The sequence below is a fragment of the Lissotriton helveticus genome, chromosome 1_1 (genome assembly GCF_964261635.1).
Source record: "Lissotriton helveticus chromosome 1_1, aLisHel1.1, whole genome shotgun sequence".
Taxonomy (NCBI): Eukaryota; Metazoa; Chordata; class Amphibia; order Caudata; family Salamandridae; genus Lissotriton; species Lissotriton helveticus.
This window is the reverse complement of record NC_136057.1, coordinates 741,551,439-741,574,715: the sequence shown is the minus strand read 5'-3', so window position 1 is coordinate 741,574,715 and position 23,277 is coordinate 741,551,439. Positions and strand designations below refer to the sequence as shown.

Sequence of the window (23,277 nt, the reverse complement as noted above, 5' to 3'; positions counted from 1 at the left end):
AACTAATTAAACGCATCTGAGGGAGAGTGGATGTGGAGATTGAAGGGGCACTGGTAAAGAGTGAGAGTGGTAGTGATGGAATCCGTGGTGGAGGTGGTCATTGGTGGGGGCGCCAACAAACATTGTTGCACTGGGCGCCACCTGCACAAACTCAAGCAAAAACACACATATACACTCCTAAACACACTCTCAAACATGCATGTACAATCCCACACACATACAGTCACACTCCCAATTACACACCCATGTCCCTTCAGAGTCCCTCAGGCACCAACTAACCCCTCCATTCCATAAACATATTGTGCTATTGTGGGGCAAATGATGGAATACTTTGGTGACACAAAAACACATTTGAGGTATTTAATTCCACATTTTCCCAAATTATGGTACTTTCAGCTGTCAAATGATGATGACCTGTTCTACGAATATGATGGAGCTTTCAGGTCAAATGAGGTTACATCTCAGGAATATGATCACTCTTCCAGGGTATAATTTCGCACTTTCCAATTTTTCTTTTTATTTTCACACTGAGAATGGCACTTTAAGGGCATATAATACTTATGGGTTATAAGATTGAAGTTCCTGGCAACAAAGAGGCACATTTGGAGAATTGTGATGGCAATTCTGGACCTAGTGGTTGTACTTATTTGGCATACAGGGTCACTTTGAGGCCATATTGAGGTAATTATGCAGACCCCCCAGGATATTGCGGCATGGATTAGCAGATTTATAGGCACAAATATGACAATTTAGCGGCACAAATATGGAAATTTAGCAGCATTTTTGCAGCACTTTATTTTACTAATTATCATTCATTTTCAGCCTAAAATCAATAGAAAATATTTTAGCAGAGAATTCCACTTTAAAATAGGCATGTTTACAGTTCTGCGGCTCTACGGAAGCACAGCTCCAATCCTAACCTTGTGAAAGGGGGTCCTATTTCTCCCTGGGATGTTCTAGCACCCATATATGCACCCCGCCAGGAAACCGCTGCCTCCTGGTCCCATGAGGCATGACACCTCTTCCTCAGGTGCCCTAGGGCATAGGATCGTAGTGGGTGGAGGTGCATTGCCATGGCTAATTTAAGGATGTTAAATATTGTTCTATGCCATGGCAGACATACCGAGGTCTATAAAACGTGTAATGTTTTGTTCACTATTAGTTAATATTGCATTATTGTAATATGCAACAGGATGTATCTGTTCTAACCTTAAAAAGAGATGGGAGATGCAATGTACGTGCTTTTTGTAAATTCAGTAATCTTACATACCAATAAAAAGATTATCAAAAAAAAAAAAAAAAATATTGCTCTACGCAGATCAGTGGCATGGGGGTGTGGGTGGGTGTGAGCCCTTATACAATACAGCCCCCACCTCAATATGACTTACAGGTGCAGTGTGCAGTCACATGTGTTTGATTTTTTGTCTCTGTTATTATGTGGGTGTGATGCAAAGCACTCTAACATCCTGGATAGTCTTATACCAAATGAATATGCCTGGCTTGATAGCTTACTGTTTGAAGGTTTTTCCTGGAAAACGCCCCCAGGAGGCGAAGGAGAATGGTCAACTCTGAGTAAGCCTTACATATCCTGCACAACTCCATTACGTTGCCGAAATGCAATTTAATACAGTACTCAGATACTTTCAGTCTCACTGTGTGTATTAACTTCAAAAGTTGACAGAGGTAGCGTGTCCATTTTATGCAAGGGCACTCGAATTATTCGCATGGTAGGCACACATTAAGCAGGTGGATTGTCTAAGTTATTCATCAAAAAAAGCTAAATACGTGGGTAATGTGTGACATTTTGTGACAGTAGTTTTGTCATTTTTACATTTTAAGACACTCTGGGCTAAGGTGTCATCTTAATACTATTAGTGCTACACCTAAATACTGCAGTCAGTGACTAAAAATGCCCGGAGTGACTGTATCCGAAGCGCAGGCTGTGCCTCTCACGTCCAGCAGTAGTAAGCCTCTCCTGATAACCTTTCCCTTTACTAGCCTCGTCCACCTGCCAGACCTTCTCCCTGCCCAGTCTCCTCCGTCACCCTGGGCACTATATTCACTCCCTCCTCTGCCATCACCGTCGCGTCACCTCAGCTCCACAGCTGTCCACCCTCACTACCTCGCCCTTCCCTGTAGAAGCAGCATCTCTCTCTCCTGCACAGACCCTTGTATTGCATCTCTCCTCCTCACTCGCCTCCCTATCTACTGGTCCCCCTCTCACACCAGGCCCTGTCTTCACAGCTCCACTCTCCTCTTCAGCTCCCCTCTCCTCACTGGCCCCTCTACCTACAGAAAGGGAGCAGAGGATGAGAGGGGGCCTGGGATTTCAAAGGTCACTTAAGCGAAAGCCAAAGTGACATACCTAAAACATATGACCTGCCTGCTAATTGATGAGCAGGCTTGCCACACGCACAGCCGAGACTGATTGCGTTGACTCTGTTTGTCGCAGTGTGGATGGAGGTAGCAGACAGCATGATGCGCTACCTGATGACACTGCATCACAACAACAGCATTATCAAGAGGGCAAAAGAAATGAAAAATTCAATTAAAAAGCAGCAATAGACGCTACCTTTCATTCTCTCCCAATCCCCGCAGCTCCCCACTACTCTTCCCCTCCTTTCTCCACTGATGTTTTTGGACCCCATGTGCCTTATCGTCTGCTTCTCTCGTGCCCCTTTCACTCTGCCCCATATCTCTTAGCTTCCCTCTCTATAATGCTGTACGGAGACACGTTCATAGTGACGTGTTTACGGACATCCAATAAGAAGCTGGTACCCTTTTTTGCGGCCAAAATAGTAAATATCGTGGCCATCGCGCTTCTCAACTGATTTCACAATTTTTTCGTGAATCGCAAAATCGCGAAAAACTGGAGGGTCTGATTATGGGGTATAGTATTACACATTTGATGAACACTATAAGAACACTGTAAGACTAATGATGGCATTTTCAAGTCACACCTTGACAATTTAGGACACAGTACGTTTAAAGTAATTATGGTAATGTTTGAACACATAGTGACACTTTGAAGCACAATAAGGAATGTGTGGTACAAGATGCCTCTTTTGGGGAACACATTGGCACTTTTGAGATAGATTACTTCATTATTTGAGGCCCACAGTACATGACAGTTCAGACACCACATGCAAATTTGACACATCTCAAATATGTCACATACTAAGCAAGAATGAGCTGTAGCTGCTTTCATTGGCTGGGATGTGGGCATAGCTTCCAACTTATAAGATGCATATAAAATCGGTAACACCTCTGACTTAACCTCTCAGGCACAAATTCGCATATCCGCACCTTAATAAATATATTACCACCATACTATAAAATGCACCAGGACATATCTTTAAATTTTAATCAGACTATGTTCTGTGATGGTAACATTAGAACAGTTTACAAAGACACTTGAACCTGCCATTAGCCTTGCAAGGCCACACCAGGCGCCAACCTGTGCTCTTTGTGTATTCCAAAATGTATTTACTCTACCCATTCCCCACAATCACCTTTCCAGTAGGAAAGGTTCTATATAGAGTCTGGTAAATGATTTAAGTTGGAAACTCACAGATACTTCATTGAAAATGGATCAACTCACTCTATCCTAGTAATCACAAATTGGTGGATGTCATAACTAGGTTTTCGTATGACTTGCTACATACTTGGTAAATTGCAGCTAAATAAGTAATACAAACACCTAATGTAAAATAACGTTACTTTATGTGTTCCTATACATGATAGTCAGAGATGTTAACAGAAAGCACAACTTCAGACCTGGGGTAAAAAAAAACAAGCATCCTCAGTAGCAAGATAAAACAGTAAAGCGACAGTTAGGTCATCTCAAAGCAAAGAAACACAGAGCTAATTTTAGGAATCTGCCTTTTCTGCGTGTTCACCCAGACTTTTTGTCTTTTGCTAGATCCTATTTTTGCTGGTTTTAGAACTCTGTGAACTTTACCCCTGCTAACTAGCAGTAAATTGCCTGTGCACCCCCTTTAAATGTAATTAAATTGGCTTTTTCCTGAATAGCACATTTAACTTGTGTGTAAGCCCCCAGTATATGGAGTAGAAAATGCACCTATGGAACGGAAGTTAAATGCCTCTTGTAGACTTGTGCACCTACGGTGCCATCCACTACAATGGCAGTGCAAACATGGCTGAAATCCTATCTTGTGTAGCTTGACTGCTGCCGCATAGCAATTGCAGTGATAACTGTTAAAAAATCACTTTTAGACATGTAAAGACCTCCTTTTTGAATATTAGTAAGTCACCCCAATGAAGGCCATGTAGTTCATAAGGCAGGGTGTATTTAAAAGTGGGACAGGTGGAAAATTAATGTTACCACACCCCTACAGTGAAAAGAACACAAAAAGCTATTTTCACTGTGGCTGCCTTGGATGTCCTACCATGGTTCAGATTAAAATACCAATACTGTATCTCAAGAATGGAGCCAGCAACTAATACTGTGCCTAGAGAATAGGAATTAAACTGCTATTTGTTATTAGAAATCCAATTTCAATAGAAAAGTGGGATTTTTATTAAATATGGAAAATAAACTTTTAAAAAGGTAACTTTTCCCGGCTTTACATTGCTGGAGGCTAACTTGCATTACCTCTGCAGCAACTCCCAGCGTGTGCTCAGCTTGTGAAGAAGGTAGAGAGGTGTGAAATTCCGCACACAATAGGCTAACCTGACTGGGCAGAGATGACACATCTGTGTTCAGTAGAATTTGCAGAGTAGGGGCTGTGAGCATTCCATTGACACGAAAGTTTCAGATGCTGCCTGGGCAGTTGAGTCATACGTAGCACTTTGGAGTACTTCAAAGGGAGAGAACAGGATGCCAGGACAATTCTTGTGCATCCTTTGTCTGGTGGCTGAGGAACCCCTGGTTTTGTTCTACCAGATTGATTTCTGTTTCTATCTTTTTTTGTGGATATAGTGCCTACTTTAAACTGGATTGTAGTGTTAGGTGTGGAAGGTCACTGGTGATTACCATAGTGCACTCTCATAAACAACCACAACCATCACAGACCAGGTTTAATGTGGTTGAAGACTGTAGCCATCTTGAAAATGCCCTGACATGTTGCACTTTGGGCCTGTTTGGATTAACCCCTTCGCTGCGGCGCAAATTCTGCCGTGCCGCAGGGGGGGGGGGTGTGCACGGTGCTTCGGTGCTCATGACAGCTCCACACCGTCATGGGTCACAGGCGGCGTGTGCTTATGACGGTGTGGTTCCATCATGACCCCGCCTGTTCATTAATTTGCCCGCACAGCGAGGAATTAGTGCCGCGTGGGCGGAGCAGCAGCGGCATGATGGAACCACGCCGTCATGAGCACACGCCGCTCGTGACTCATGGCGGCGTGGTTCCGTCATAAGCACCCAAGGGGTTAAGGCAACAAAATAATGGGTATGGTTGTCCTGGGAAACTTTTGCTCCCATTGGTTAAGAGTGCCCAAAAGTCACTCCATCCATAAAAATGGTACCCCCACCGCACCTGGACAGAAAATTTTCTGGACCTGCGGATGAACAGATGAGGCCTGGACTTGGTGTCTGCGGCCTGAGAGGAGCCCTGAAGGACTGGACCTGTTTTCCCTTCCTCCCACAATAAAGACGTGTACTGCAAGGGTGAGCAGGCAGGCCTCCTTTGTGGCTACAGAGACAAAAAGATGTAAAAGGCCATTTCTCTACACATCCCAGCTGATCAGTGATAATTGAAACTAGAACTGGTCTTTGGAGGTGGCCTCTTTCTGGCTAAAAAAATCTATGTGCGCTCTACCCACTTGAAGTCCTTGGAGGACTTACAACTTACAAGAGTACTCCTGTGGTTGCTTGTGCAACTGGAAAAAGGTTGGAAACATTTGAAAACATTTGCTCCAGAGCCAAGGAGGCTTAGAATGAAAAGTAATTGACTGGCAGTTCCATGTTGCCAAATTGAATTAAGTTGCTTTTTTTATTAGGACTTTGATACTTTTTCGAACTTTGTGACTTCCAGTCTTTCACCGGGACCAATCCACTTGGTGAATCAAATTAGGGTTTCCCTGTGGTCAAAGTCAAATTTCACATAGGTGCCACTCTATTGTGACCATTGAATACCATTGGTGCTTTGCACTTTTTGGCACTATTTTCACTTAAATCTTTACAAATTCATAGCTCTGCTTCCTCTTATTGGATTTTTGTTGTTTTGCTATCATTTGCATTTTCTGCCCGCCCCCCCTACTTTGGGGAGCCCAGCCTATAGTGCAGAGCCTTCCTCTACATCCCAACTTACCTGTCCAGCCAGTGGTCACCTTCATCCAACCTCCTGGTCCAAGCCTGCAGCCTCTATGTTGCGAACAAGATTCCGCATTGAAAAGCATTGGGGTTTGATTATATGATGCATCAAGAAAGGGCAAATAGTGTGGCATATTGCAGTACAGTTTGTGATAATATTATTTCATTCTATTGTCTTTTTTTCACATGATGATAATGTCTTGGAAAATATTTAATGTTACTGGTATCAGTTTACTACACAAATAGAGCAGTAAGCAGCTGAAAGATGATCAGTCAACCTTTGCAATCGCCTTACGCTGCACAGGAGTGAGTGTTGCCATGTTTCTAGTAACATTTAACCTGTTCCATCTAGACACAATTATTTTTGTTAAAATCTGCAAATTATGCAGCAGATGATGGAATATATGGCAAATGTGGCATATCTATATTAAAATCCAAGGGGGGATGTATATGGTTAGGTATCAGAGTTCAGATTACATGCCTTACCCCCGGCACACCACACATCATCTTACACCTGTAAATCTTGAGACAGAACACCTAACAAACCTCCATCTTTGTAAAAATACACCACTAGCTAGTTATTATAGCATCTAATAGCACTTTTTCCCACCAAAGACCTCAACATATCTGTTGGCAAATGTCATGGTTATTGATCTAAAATTGTAAATCTGATATAGCCCATCAATCTCTACAATCAAGAACACTCACCCACAACTCGCTTTACTAACAGAGTAACACATAATCACACTGCTGATAAACACATCATTAAACTGGTCAGCAATGGAAATCTCATAAATACATTTGAAAGACATCCAGATTCCCCTCAGACTTCGAGGCCAACCCAGTGACTGAATGAGCTACACAAATGTCTCTCATGTGACATAACATTTTTATCTTATTTACACATCTAATCACACTTTAGCTATATATGATGGCCCTTCCAATGGAAATAGTATTCTGGGCAAGGAAATGTGCATTATGGGCGCGCAAAGCTTTCCCAAAATGCATTATTACAAAGCTCTTCAAATTCAATGAAAATACCGTAGTGAAGGTCAATTTAAGTTTGGTTGCTCACTGAAAACACTCTTGTCTCACACATTTAAAAATACTTAGTTGAATTGTCATTATGATTAAACCCTCAAAACTTTAGAAATCATGCAATGACCAGTTGGAGTTTCAACACTGATGAAGAAGAGAAATATATTGTTGGAATGTAAAGCCATCACCAATATTATAAGTGTGAAATGCAGATTTAATATTAGGATCATCAAATCATGCGCCTCCTATTTTTTGTCCTTGCCCACTCACTTAAACTTTCTGTAAAAAGTCATGTGGATAAAACAATACCACATTTGGGTTCTTGTCTTACTTCATAACCACATGCCTGCTAAAAAGGGCCACATAAAGAGGTGCTTTTACTGGTCAGTGAGTCTGTCAATCTCTGCGCCTTCATCCTTCTCCTCGGTAGGCAGTGAGACACTTGTGAGGAACACAGTAAATATCCACTGTATTATCTCTTCCAGAAGAATCTGTGAGGGCGGATGACAGTGAATGTGCTATAATTTGCAGACGGATCCACTGTTGATTATCAACAGTGTTTTAATGATATTCTTCTCTTTATTGTGTGGCTGATTGTGAAGAAGAAAACATGCACTTCCTTCCACCAACTCAACTTAACAAAAAGTGTCACCAGTAGTCTACTTCTGTCATGTACTTTACGCTACACAAGTTTTCAACACTGGTTCCCCCAGGTTTATTGCTATCTCAGGTGATGGCATAATATAAACCTAACAGAAATAAACAGTTTGCGAAGTACAAGATCATCATAGACTTGCTTTCTTAACACTGCAAACATTATTTATTATAACTCAGTCCAAAGTAGGGAATTTTATCAGCCTTAGTATGTGAAATTTTGTGTGTACTTACTGGGATTCCAACCCATGACTATATAATCAAACAAGTGCACCTGCAGCGGATTTAGTACTGATGAATCAATAGAGTGTTATAAACCAACTCAGAAGACCTAGGATCTACCTGAGACTTCCAGCTACTTCCACCGTTAAAAAGTTTCACGGTGCTTTTGATACTGCCAGGCTTCTAATCAAACATTTTCTGCCTACAGTGTTAATTGATACAGCAATATTAGGAGTGTCAGTTTCAGCATGAGCCGTGCAAACATTCAATTTTTCAAGCTGTTGTGTAAACCATTTTGAGTCTCAGTACAGGGTGAATCTCCTTCACATCCAAGTATTGACTTTCTGTCATGGACACTGCTAGATAATCTGCTGATACTGCACTCCGTGCTTGCCCTCCCAGTGCTGTTGACATGTCTCTTGTTGCTCTACAATCTTCACCGCAACCGAGATAAAATGCCCGTATATCTTGGCCACAAAGAAGCAGATATTTCATGATAGAATCCTGCCTTGTTCAGCGAAAGCAGGTTGATGAAACTCCACTGTGTGGCGTCTTGGAGGCCATGTCCTCTTAAAAACTGCATTAACAAAGCCTCGTTCAGCGACGGACTAGTACTGCAGCTTAGACTTTTCTCTGGCAAACACAGATTTCTTAGTTTTTCACACACATTTTTTTAGTTTTCTGCAGATTTTGGACACTGCACGTTTTCTGAAAAACTTTCAACGCACTGAAAGTATTGGGAGATATTGGGAAGATTTACAAAAACTCCGATCAATGAAGCACATGCAGCCCCCAGCAAGACTGCGCTGCGTTGCGAGACAGGGAGGGTACAGGAGAGCACTATATCTTCGAAGATATGGCTCTCTCCGCCCCTTTCCCTTGCACCGATTACAGCTTCCGGGCGCCAAGCACACACCTTAGTGCCATAGCGGTAGAATTTGTGTGTGTCTAGCATAGGCTTTGAACCGGAAGGCTATCATTCCTGTACAAAATACCTTACCTAGGCAAGATGCAAAGCTTTTCCTACTATGTATGCGTGCTGCACAGTGCAGCACGCATCCAACGTTGGAAAAGGAAGAAGAAATTAAAGCATTTCTCCTACCTTACGCCTTCTTTAACAGGGCCTGGTTTTCTCATGCTAAACCAAATCTACTTTATTTTGTGTATTGGGTTTAGTGTGAGAATCTTGGGTGGTTTTATGGGAACACCCATGCTCCACCCTTGGTACACCCCCATGGTGCTAAGTAATGTAAAGCAGCACCATCCGCTGCTTTGCATTACTTTTCTGTTATTTCCAGTGCTAAAGAAGTTTAGCACTGGAAAGTAAATTGGATAAAAAAGATTTTGCGCCAATTTGTGTCACTTTTGTTACCCAAACGCGGTGCAAAATATTCGTAAATCTCCCCCTCAGTCTCTACGCCTACATTTCCAGATAAAGAGCATGCTTCTAAAAACATCAGAAAGGACGAAGGATAGACTGGATTCAAGGAAACAGAATCACAGTGATATCCATTTACACCGAGTTGATTGAGGTAGTGATTTATTGTAAAAGCAGCTTACTTGTAGGCTAGCATGAGCAGAGTGTACCTGCATAGTGTCTTTGCAATGAAGTCAAGCAAACCAACGCACAAAATGGAATCCAAGAAATCGGTTTCCGAGACCTAGCTCATGTCCAGGTAACTGACCTGATTGATCAGTGGTACCTTTAAAGAAAGAAAAATTTCTTTCTAGTGTCCCCTCACTCATCGGGGTTTCCGCACGGTGACATGCTTCATCATTGGGGTCCTCCTAGTTCTCTACGAAAAGGGGCGTGCTGCGACTCACGAACTGATATAACGACTGTAGCTTGAATTATAACTCTACTGACTGGGTCTTATAAAGCCTGTATAAAGCCTTTTTATTTATAAAAAAAACTAGAGACATACAAAGCATCCTGGCATTTACCAATGAAACCACCAGTAAATAACACCCCTTTGGAGCATTATATTCCAACAAACCCCCACCCCCCATGGAGTACTATACTAATACTGATCAACCTCCAGGGAGGATTTTCTAACATCTTAAACTAATATGTGGTGATGATTCTTACATCTTAAAATAATATTTGGTGATGATTCACCAACAGCGTTCAATTCATCGTCTTTGGATTAACATTTTATCAAAAAAACTCTTCTCTTGAGTTGCATATTACCAAGGTTTTATATGCGACTAGACTTAGGGTCATATTAAAACCAACTGGTTTCATAAGGCTGTCCCGCACCACTCTCCTGAGACAGATCTGTCAGTAATCAATATTGCATCTTAGAATGTCCTATAACTCCTCTGGTATTTTTATACTGCATTGAACAAATTTCTAAACCTTGACATTCAATAAGGTACTAAAATAGTTAGCAGTTTTGCTTGCATAACCCTCGCGAGTAAAACCCGCAGCGATTTGTCAATACACTTTATTATACCATCAAATCGCATACTCCCAGGATGGCCGCCGCGACCGCCGGTCTAGCGGTTTTGGGAGTTACCCGGAAGCCTTGGTTTACTAAACCCGACCGGAGCTGCATTCAAGCAATATGCGGTCCCGGGGAGGCTGACAATAGGTAATCCTGAGCGCTTTCACCAACAAGGAAGTAAGTAACATGGCTTTACGAAACCTGTAAGGGCTGATGGACTTTTATTCCGCTCTTGTGCATATACCGACATTTTCGGTCGCCGCACTCCGTTTTTCACCGATCTCTCTCCATTCTTCTTTTTTCACCTTCTTATGGACCAATAGCAGTGTGTCCATTAGGTGGAATCGATCCCCAGAGAGACCATGAGGTAACAGTGAACACAGCATAAAGTAAATATTGAGAGTCTTATTTTTCCTATGTATTCATTAAGTGTTCCTTGTGTCTAGCATCTTGGTCACATTAAGTCCTGTCTTGTTTTTATGTGTGAATTCACAATCACTTTATGTAGCAATTGATTCAGACTTGGCATGGTAGCCTGTACGCACCAATATGGTGCAACCATCCACCATAGCACCGGATGTTTTTTTGGCGGCATGAAAAGAGACTATGTGACCCTTCCCTGATGGGGGTGTGTCATTGCTACTAATGATGTGTTTTGTCTTTACAACGTCTGAAATCAGTATAAAACTTATGTATTCTAATACGAACGCATGCTTTAATTTTCAAGCATTTATTTTTGTTTATCTTTCCTTAATTAGGGACATAGGAGTGGCAAATGCAGGGCTGGTCTCGGCATGGTCCTGAAGAAATGCTAGGGGTAGCATGAAACATGTTGACCTTTCACTGTACCAATCCTCATTATAGGTTGACAAACAGTGATTCTCACCCCATTGTTAATTTACCTGCCTAGGAGCATAATAAAATTGTTGAGGCCCACTAAGCATGGCATTTTTAACTCACTTATATCCACTCCACCACTTGCCTTGCACAACACATAGTCTTTCATTTTCAAAGTGCTCCTGCGTAGTTCGTGAGTCGCCTGTAAGGGCGGAAAGACTTTTATTCCGCTCTTGTGCATATACCGACATTTTCGGTCGCCGCACTTCATTTTCAAAGTGCTCCTGCGTAGTTCGTGAGTCGCAGCACGCCCCTTTTCGTAGAGAACTGGGAGGACCCCAATGATGAAGCATGTCACCGTGGGGAAACCCCGGTGAGTGAGGGGATACCACTGATCAATCAGGTCAGTTACCTGGACATGAGCTAGGTCTCGGAAACTGATTTCTTGGATTCCATTTTGTGCATCTAATGTTTGGAGGGCGACCTAGTCTCTTATTCCTCCTTCTCCCCCGGTCTTATATCTGTTCATAGCAGCTGCCCAGCTGCGGGAGTAACCCCTATAGGGTTCAGACCCTATTTCTTAGTGACTTCTTCAGGACACTTTATCTTTGAAAATAATATAAAAAACTCTCTACACCATATTAATAATGGCAGAAATTACAGGCCTGTCGTTTTCTGAGGATGAGGTAGATAGAATTATCGCCTCTATTTTACCACATACAGGGGCTCCCAATAGAGACAACAATGATGCAAACCAGATTTGGGACGAATTGACAGAACTAAAAAGAACACAAATTAAGACATTGATTCATGGCGTAATGATGGCTGAATATCTCAAGATAAGTGCAGGTCCGAGGGGTCTCATTGTTAGAAATGAACCTTTTATATTCCAGCACGACAAACAATTTAAAAAAGATTGGTCGCTTATTTCATGGCACTGTACCAGGGACTGGCTAGTGCTTATAGTAAAAACAGCAGCTCGCCTCTCGGAGACATTACTAGAGGAAATTCATTCTTCAGAGGTACGTTTAAAGTCATACCAAACCCCCAGTGAACTCAAGAAAAGACTTGAGGAACTAAATAAGAGCATGACGGAGTTCGAAATAAGCCTAAAAGACACCAAGTACGTGAAACTTTCAAAAGATCAAAAATCCTTTTCGCATGACAAAGTCTATCCTTACATAAGGGACGACTATAAACTGAACAATAGAAATCTGGGATACAACACAGACAGTGATGGTTCAGACTCAGGGTCAGACAACTCGGGCTCCTCCTTCAACTACAATCAACCTACAAATAGGAAACCCCGAAGAGGGAGAGGCAATTCAGGAAGGTATCGTGGTAATCAACCCCCCCATGGCCACCATATCAAGGTCCACAGCTCTACGGTCCATCTTATGGCCCTCCACCACCAGCACCATTCTACTACGGTCCACCCATGTCCACCCATGTACCCACAACAGCCCTTTCCAGTTTGGAATGGTAACCAAGGCAACCCTGGCCGTCCTTTTTTAGGCGGGGGCAAACCCCACCAACGGGCAAGAAACAAAGCAGGACAACAGCTGCAATGGGCACAACCCCTGGTAATGGAAGGACGTCACACACGCAGCAAAGGCCCCCCGGAACCAACAACGAGCGGCACCAAGACCTAGTAGTGAATTTATCCAGCATTGATTTGACACCAACTCAAACACAAGTACTTAACAAATGCCTAGGTTTCGTGCCTACTCCTTATACTGATAAATTCAAACTTTGTTGCGAGCTCAAAGAGTTTCTGAGGAAATTGAAACTCCAAGTTTTCTTTAAAGATAAAGAGCACAATAATCTAACGGTGTCAGACACTGGACTTAGAAAAAAATCAACATTTGTCCCACCACCTGGCAATCTACCAGTAGAGATTCTGGCTTTTGAAAAAGCCATCATGAAGGAAGTAAAAGAACTGGACCCTCGTACAGTGAAAGTGTTCCAAAACTCAAGCAACACAGAATTACAGGCAATACAGGAACTATCAATAAATGGGACCTTAACTATCAAACCAGCTGATAAGGGAGGGGCGATAGTCCTACCAGATACATCTGATTACAGAGAAGAATGTCTAAGACTTCTAGCAGACACTAGAAATTACATCATTATCAAAGAGGACCCAACAGAACGTCTGAGAATATCAATTGCATATCTCATCGAAGAGTCATTGGCTAATGACTGGATGAGCAAGAAAGAAACTGAACTTCTAGTCAACAATAAACCAGTCACTCCTTACTTTTATACAATTCCCAAGATACACAAGTGCTTGGACAAACCACCCGGGAGACCGATAGTCTCTGGTATAGGTTCTATTCTCGAACCCCTCTCTAAATATGCTGACGCTTTTTTGAGACCTATAGTGCAGAAAACGGACACCTATCTGCAAGACACAAAGGATGTCCTGTGTCTATTAAAAGTACAGAGTTTTGACCCCACATCCAGTATTCTCATCAGTCTGGATGTGGAGAGTCTTTATACGAGCCTCCCGCATAAAGAAACTCTTGAAATTGTGGAAGAGGTCCTTTTTGATTCCCAATGGACCTATAAAACACCAAGACATGTGGTGTTGGAATGCTGCTGCCTGGCCCTAACCGACATTTTTTTTTGTTTTGAAGAGACACTGTACCGCCAACAACACGGGAACAATATGGGCAGTACTTTTGCGCCGAGCATAGCAGGATTGTATGTACATCATCTAGAGCAAACTAAGATTTTGAATAATAGCAATCCCTATAGACACCATATTTCAATATGGAAACGTTACATTGATGACGTGTTGTTAATATGGCAAAGGAGTGAGAATGAGGCCCTCAGCTTTTTCAACTGGTTAAAACAACAGGACAGGTTCCTAAAATTCACCAATACCATGAGCAGATCCCATCTGGTATTTTTGGACTTGAATATTCTGGCAGATGATGGAACTCTAAGGACAACCACACATTTTAAGCCAACAGCAAGAAACTGTTTATTGACATATGACAGTTTTCATCCAAGACACCTGAAACAAAATCTCCCATTCGGACAGTTCCTGAGGCTGAGGAGGAACTGTACTACAAAACAGGACTACCTTATACAAGCTGAGGATTTGAGCGTGAAATTGAAATAAAGGAGCTACCCAACTAAACTGATCAAGAATGCAAAAAAGAGGGCTGGCAATAATCATCGAGATGCACTTCTGGAACCCAAAGTAATAAAAGTCACTGAGAACAGAAGACCCATCTGTATTACAACTTTCAACAAAGTATCTGATCAGGTAACAAAAATAGTAAAGAAACATTGGCCGATTGTCAATAGTGGAGACCTGAACATACCTGTACCCATGTTCAGCCATCGCCGAGGGATGGACCTGAGAGACCACCTAGTCCATACTCGACCACAGTCCACAAACACCACTACTAGACTCCAACCTTTACCAACGGGCCACTACCCCTGTAACAACAGTAGCGTGTGTCAATTAACATCTACCACCAAGACAGTTACCTTTAACAACAACACTACATGGCAGCTGAATCAGATGTCCAATTGTAATACGAGTGGAGTTGTATACCTGATCACGTGTATCTGCAACTTACACTATATCGGAATGACTACACGCGAGATCAGTACCCGAATAGTTGAGCACAGGAGCAATATTCGGTGCAAACAAGCAACAACACGCATGACGAATCATTTCTTTGAGAAAAACCACACACCCAACGATTTGAGATGGGTGGTGTTGGAAGTTGTGAAAACAAAAGAAAATCATGAAAGAATACTCCATGAGCGTGAACAACGATGGGTGTTCAAACTCCGTACAGACACACAGGGACTTAATGATGACATTCCGTGGGGAGCCTTTAGAAACTATCCTGTCTATTCATTTCTTCCCCCTTTTTTGTAGTTACTGTTTTAAGAGGTGGCCTTACGTTGGGTTAAGGAACTAACATTAGTCCATAGCAACCAGAGTGCATTATCACCTGCATTTTACCACTGATAAAACAGATATGATCTGATATAATGACTGTGGCTTGAATTATAACTCTACTGACCTGGGTCTTATAAAGCCTGTATAAAGCCTTTTTATTTATAAAAAAAATCCGAGACATACAAAGCATCCTGGCATTTACCAATGAAACCACCAGTAAATAACACCCCTTTGGAGCACTATATTCCAACAAACCCCCACCCCCCATGGAGTACTATACTAATACTGATCAACCTCCAGGGAGGATTTTCTCACATCTTAAACTAATATTTGGTGATGATTCTTACATCTTAAAATAATATTTGGTGATGATTCACCAACAGGGTTCAATTCATCGTCTTTGGATTAACATTTGATCAAAAAAACTCTTCTCTTGAGGTTTTATATGCAACTAGACTTAGGGTCATAAACCAACTGGTTTCATAAGGCTGTCTCGCACCACTCTCCTGAGACAGATCTGTCAGTAATCAATATTGCATCTTAGAATGTCCTATAACTCCTCTGGTATTTTTATACTGCATTGAACAAATTTCTAAGCCTTGACATTCAATAAGGTACTAAAATAGTTGGCAGTTTTGCTTGCATAACCCTCGCGAGTAAAACCCGCAGCGATTTGTCAATACACTTTATTATACCATGAAATCACATACTCCCAAGATGGCCGTCGCGACCGCCGGTCTATCGGTTTTGGGAGTTACCCAGAAGCCTCGATTTACTAAACCCAACGGGAGCTGCATTCAAGCAATATGCGGTCCCGTGGAGGCTGACAATAGGTAATCCTGAGCGCTTTCACCAACAAGGAAGTAAGTAACACGGCTTTACGAAACCTGTAAGGGCGGAAAGACTTTTATTCCGCTCTTGTGCATATACCGACATTTTCGGTCGCCGCACTCCGTTTTTCACCGATCTCTCTCCATTCTTCTTTTTTCACCTTCTTATGGACCAATAGCAGTGTGTCCATTAGGTGGAATCGATCCCCAGAGAGACCATGAGGTAACAGTGAGCACAGCATAAAGTAAATATTGAGAGTCTTATTTTTCCTATGTATTCATTAAGTGTTCCTTGTGTCTAGCGTCTTGGTCACATTAAGTCCTGTCTTGTTTTTATGTGTGAATTCACAATCACTTTATGTAGCAATTAAATAAGACTTGGCATGGTAGCCTGCACGCACCAATATGGTGCAACCATCCACCATAGCACCGGATGTGTTTTTGGCGGCATGAAAAGAGACTATGTGACCCTTCCCTGATGGGGGGGTGTGATTGCTACTAATGATGTGTTTTATCTTTACAGCGTCTGAAATCAGCATAAAACGTATGTATTCTAATACGAACGCATGCTTTAATTTTCAAGCATTTCTTTTTGTTTATCTTTCCTTAATTAGGGACATAGGAGTGGCAAATGCTGGGCTGGTCCCGGCATGGTCCTGAAGAAATGCTAGGGGTAGCATGAAACATGTTGACCTTTCAATGTACCAATCCTCATTATAGGTTGACAAACAGTGATTCTCACCCCATTTTTAATATACCTGCCTAGGAGCATAATAAAATTGTTGAGGCCCACTAAGCATGGTATTTTTAACTCACTTATATCCACTCCACCACTTGCCTTGCACAACACATAGTCTTTCATTTTCAAAGTGCTCCTGCGTAGTTCGTGAGTCGCAGCACGCCCCTTTTCGTAGAGAACTGGGAGGACCCCAATGATGAAGCATGTCACCGTGGGGAAACCCCGGTGAGTGAGGGGACACTAGAAGGAAATTTTTCTTTCTTTAAAGGTACCACTGATCAATCAGGTCAGTTACCTGGACATGAGCTAGGTCTCGGAAACCGATTTCTTGGATTCCATTTTGTGCATCTAATGTTTGGAGGGCGACCTAGTCTCTTATTCCTCCTTCTCCCCCGGTCTTATATCTGTCAAGCAAACCAAGTCACTCAGTCACTGTCTTGACTCCGATCCCCTATAACTAAATGCAGCAAGTATATGAGAAATATGTAAAGTCCAAGCATACATAAGAAATGGCATGGGGAGGGTGCGGATACCTCTGACATCAGGACACAGAAAGGCAGCAGAGAAAAGTGTGAGGGCAACACACACCATAACTTCCTGATTCACAGAAGCGCAGTGAAAGAGAGATGTATGAGAGGAGAGCAGAGACCCTACTTATTTAACTTAGCTGGTTTTCTACATTTTCAGGGATGTGAAAAATGATGCTGTTAGTGATGTTTCATATGCTTCTCTCCTTCTGTTTGAAACTGGATTACGGATGTTATTTATCACCTTCTTCTCTGTAGATTTAACCTTTTATTCCGCAGAAATAAGATTTTCACATGATCTGCCTCTAGCTGCACCACATGTTACAAGAAGGGAGGGCGCTCATACAGAAGCTAAGTAGGAATATTGTCCTTTTGGGGAATGTCAGACTGAGAGATTTTGTGTTGTTAAAATTAAAACAAATCATAAGAGAGTATCAAGGTTACTGAAAAGGTAATTTCACAATGAATAAACTGTGTCAAGTAGAAAGCACTTATTATATTACGGCCAGCAATTGCCCCAAATCATTTTATAATTTAATTGGTGTGGAGGTCACTTCCCCGCTATCCATTTATATTCCATTGTCCCTGGCTGCCTTACTGAGCAGCTGCTTTTTGTGTGCGTACTGACCTTCACAGGACTGCCCACTCGTAGAGAACAAGCCATTGTCATGGTAGCCATCTCTGCACTCACAGTGGTACCAGCCAGGCAGGTTGATGCAGTTAGCACGGCTGTCACATTGAATAAAGCCTTCAGAGCATTCATCAATGTCTGATCAGTAGCCAAAAAAGAAAGGAAAAGGATAAAGCCAGTTAGTCACGCAACGCAATGGAACCACTTGCATCTTAAGCGTTTTTCATTTTTTTTTTGTGTGTTTTGGTTTCGGTGGATTTGACTAAAATGTGTATATGTTAAATCTAAAATAGTTTTCTAAGGAAACATACTGATGAAAGGTGAATGTTAATTTGCGATATAACCTGAAATAATCACATATGCCTCTACTGATTAAGGCAGTCATTATATATGGGACATCGTGTCGTATATTTGAAACACCCCGTCAGGCCGTTCCATTCAAACAATGAACATACAATCACTCTTAAATGCGCAGCATGCCACATTTTTTAACCAGCCCTTCCAGTCACAAATTGCACCGTGGGTATGTTGCCATTGTGTATTGGGATGATTGGCAGATTAGTATCCTTATCACTCGGCGGTAAACAGAAGCTATATCTTGAGCCTGTTCTTTTCCTATTCAGCAGCACCGTCACCAACTCCGCTACGACCACAACACAGATTCCCGACCCCAACCACCTAGAATGCATCCTTCTCAACACCCGCTCGGTCCACAGGCACGCCATTGACCTTTGGAACCTACTAGACACCATCTCTCCTGACGTCGCCTTCCTAACGGAAACATGGATGAACGCTTCCTCCGCCCCTGACATCGCCATCGCCATCCCTGATGACTATAAGATCACACGCAAGGACCGCACCGACCATACAGGAGGTGGAATCGCTATCGTCCATAAGAAAACAATCCGCATCTCAACCAGCTCTGATGCCAACCTCGCCAACTCCGAACACCTTCACTTCCAGATCCACATCGACCCCAAGACCACACTCAGAGGCACCCTCCTCTACAGACCACCAGGACCACGCGCAAAATTCAGTGAAGACATCACGGACTTCATCACCCCACACGCGCTCCCCTCCAAAGACTACATCCTTCTGGGAGACCTCAACTTTCACCTTGAAAAGATCAACGACCGCAACACCGCCACCCTCTTAGACAACCTCGACAACCTCGGACTTAAACAACTGGTCACTTCCCCCACCCACATCGCAGGTCACACTCTCGACCCCATCTTCACCTCCAGCAACCATGTCTCCTTCAGCCACACCACGGATCTCCTCTGGACTGACCACAGCTGCGTTCACTTCACCTACAACAAGCCGAAACCCATCATCCACCTCCAACCAACTCTACAAAGAAACTGGAACAAAATCACCACAGAACAGATCTCCACATCGCTCCTTCAAACCTCCCCAGCCCTCTCTTCTAACGCCAACGAAGCCGCCTCCAACCTCACCCTTTGGTTATCCAACACCGCCGACACCTTAGCACCACTGAAAAAACGTCAACACAAACTTGGCATCAAGAAGGCCGCATGGTTCAACGACGACCTCAAGAAGTCCAAGAAACTATGCCGCTCCCTTAAAAAGGCCTGGAAAAAAGACCCATCCACCAGCAACAAGGACGCCTTCAAAAGCGCCATCCGTACTCACCACCAACTGATCCGAAAAGCCAAGAAAACAGCATTCAAAGATCGACTTGACAACAACGCCCACAACAGCAAGGAACTTTTCAACATCGTCAAGGAATTTTCCAACCCCTCGGCCAACTCCAACGACATCACCCCCTCTCAAACCCTCTGCGATTCCCTAGCCTCTTTTTTCCACAACAAGATTGCTGACATCCACAACAGCTTTGTCAACCAACCCGGAAGCCAACCCACCCTACCATCAGCTGACCATCTTCCCCCCGTTAACACCCTTAACGCCTGGAAGCCAATCTCCACTGAGGACACCATCCGCCTGATGAACTCCATCCACTCTGGATCCCCCACAGACCCATGCCCTCACCACATCTTCAACAAAGCAGACTCCGTCATAGCTCCGCACCTCCGAGACGTCATCAACTGCTCCCTCAACTCCGCTACCTTCCCAGAAGACTGGAAACACGCTGAACTCACCGCCCTTCTGAAAAAACCAACAGCAGACCCCACCGAACTCAAAAACTACCGCCCCATCTCGCTTCTTCCATTCCCGGCCAAAGTCATCGAGAAAGCCGTCAACAACCAACTCGCCGCCTTCCTCGAAGCCAACAAATCCCTCGACCCCTCACAATCTGGCTTCCGAGCCAAACACAGCACTGAGACCGCCCTCATCGCAGCAACAGACGACATTCGAACTCTGCTGGACAATGGAGACACAGTCGCCCTCATCCTCCTCGACCTCTCTGCAGCCTTCGACACAGTCTGCCACAGCACCCTTTTACAACGCCTCAGAAACATCGGAATCCAAGGAAAGGCACTGGAATGGATCACTTCGTTCCTCACCGGAAGAACCCAGAGAGTCCGCCTCCCACCTTTCAAGTCCGAGGCCACCGAAGTCATCTGCGGCGTACCACAAGGATCCTCACTCAGTCCCACCCTCTTCAACGTATACATGAGCCCCCTCGCGGCCATCGCCCGCCAACACAACCTCAACATCATCTCTTACGCGGATGACACTCAACTGATCCTATCTCTCACCAAGGACCCCAGCACCGCCAAAACTAACCTACACGAAGGAATGAAAGAAGTCGCCGAATGGATGAAACAAAGCCGTCTGAAACTGAACTCAGACAAAACAGAAGTCCTCATCTTAGGTAAATCCCCCTCTGCATGGGACGACTCCTGGTGGCCGGAAGCCCTCGGAAATGCACCCATCCCGACAGACCACGCACGGAACCTTGGCGTCATCCTGGATTCTTCACTCTCAATGAACAAACAAGTCAGCGCCGTATCCTCTTCCTGCTTTAACATTCTTCGCATGCTCAGAAAAACATTTCGCTGGATCCCCTCCGATACAAGGAAAACAGTCACCCACGCTCTAGTCACGAGCCGACTGGACTACGGAAACACCCTCTACGCAGGTACCACCGCTAAACTCCAGAAGAAACTACAACGAATCCAAAACGCCTCAGCCAGGCTCATATTAGACATCCCACGCAACGAACACATCTCTGGTCACCTTAAAGACCTCCACTGGCTACCCGTCAATAAGAGGATTACTTTCCGACTGCTTACCCACGCACACAAATCACTCTACGACATCGGACCAGATTGCCTCAACTCTCGACTGTCCTTTTACACCCCCTCCCGACAACTTCGCTCTTCCAGCCAAGCCTTCGCCACTGTACCTCGCATCAACAAGACCACCATGGGAGGCAGATCCTTCTCATACCTGGCTGCCAAAACATGGAACTCACTCCCCGCTTACCTTCGCCTCACCCAGAATCACCTAGCGTTCAGAAAGCAGCTTAAAACGTGGATATTTGACAAATAATCCTCCTCCCCTTCCTAAGCGCCTTGAAACCCTCTGGGTATGTAGTGCGCTATATAAATGTTATGACTTGACTTGACTTGACTATTAAGCTGTGCGCCCCTTTATTAACAAAAGCCCACAGGTTAAAGCGCATATATAAACTCACTAACTCTGCCAGTGAGTGGACAATCCGCAGACAGCATAGGAAGCATGTAGCAGCAATTTCTACTTTGTTTGTCCAAACTTTTCTATCAGCAAAGCATGCGCTAACTTGCAGGCCCTTATTTAGTAAGGTTTTGCACTGGCACAAAGTATTGCGAAGCAATGCATAGGTATTACCATTCCAAATGTGCCTTTTTCTAAGCGCAAAAAGGGCTTTGCGCTGCTTTGTATCACTTTGTGTGAATTAGCTTTTACCTGGGAAATAATTGAGCAACTCGAAGCAAACACCCACTGGTTTTGGGCAAAGCCTAATCTAGCACGACAGCCAGACGAGACTTTGCGTAAAACATAACGCCTATGTGAAAAAGGCACTAAAAAGGGAGAATGTTTTCATTTCTTCAACAACACCCTGCGTTGCAAGTGTGCTAAAGTGAACAGCTTACATCCAATATATGTGATCCTTTTGAGTTTGTCTATGCTTAGAAGATTGTACTGGAAGGATATGCTTCCAAAACAAAAACTATGTTAGACAAGCACATTCTCACCTCCACACTATAGTGCTACAGTGTTCTTTGCAGAAACCAGCCTTTTTGGAGTGCCTGTGCAGAACATAGCAGCACTAGGCCATTCTTCGTGTATATGGCTCTGCTCTATTTTTCCCCCTTGTGCAACGCAGAGCAGCAGATTTGGTTGCTGTGCTACATTGCTTGAAAAACTAGTAAATCTGTCCCATAGTGACGCAGAGTTAGCATATAAGTTCTAGACAGCACTGTTTTCTGAAAAATGGCAACACCGCAGGATACCAAATTCAATTATTGATGATTGGTATGGGAGCAAAAGGCATTGCTAACACATGCAGAAAATTGATTTGGAACTGCCTACCTCATCTACACATTTCGATGATGTGACCTTAAGTATTAAATGGTATATAGAGACCATAGCATATGACTCTAACATCCAACACACCTTTTGCATTCCTCAATTTTTTTGAACTATTTCAGAAGATGGAAGTAATATCCCTTTTAGGAATTCAATGACACTTAAGGGACATTCTGACCCAGGGTATGGACAAACATAACATTTTAATGGGACGATAATATCACCCACTCTGTAGTAGCAACTTTTTTATAAATATTAACACCCAAAGCTTGATGGTCTGGGATGAAACTTGAATGTAGATCAAACACCTGAATCTGCATTGAAATTTGAATCAGGACACATATCGCAGTTTCTAAAATGGAGCTTGTTTGCTTTTCTTAAAGTAAACTGTTCTAAAGATGACACTGAGAAAAGTAGAAGTCACAAGTCTTTATTGTGTGTCTCCTCTCTCCACCATCACCTGACAATCTGTCGCCCGCTTGACTAGAACCTTACCAACCTCAATATTCGAAGGCAGGTTAAACTACCTAACTGTGAGAATACACTGATGATAAAGGGAAGGGGACATATAAGGGCAGAAACATATTATTATGTTAATACATTTAAACCAAAGTTTATAAGATTACTTGACATTACAGCACATGCTCCCCCTT

General features: G+C 43.2%; 1 protein-coding gene across 5 annotated transcripts in view; it reads right to left on the bottom strand.

The window, feature by feature from the left end:
* NELL2 (neural EGFL like 2) overlaps nt 1–23,277 on the bottom strand; it is a 1,115,698-nt gene that overhangs the window by 75,860 nt on the left and 1,016,561 nt on the right. For 3 of the 5 annotated variants that reach the window (XM_078674273.1, XM_078674275.1, XM_078674274.1), the window contains one exon: nt 18,125–18,265. The exons of the other annotated variants lie outside the window; for them this stretch is intronic. In XM_078674273.1, the coding sequence (XP_078530399.1) occupies nt 18,125–18,265 (141 nt within the window). The remainder of the gene's footprint in view (nt 1–18,124; nt 18,266–23,277) is intronic. 5 annotated transcript variants of the gene reach the window in all.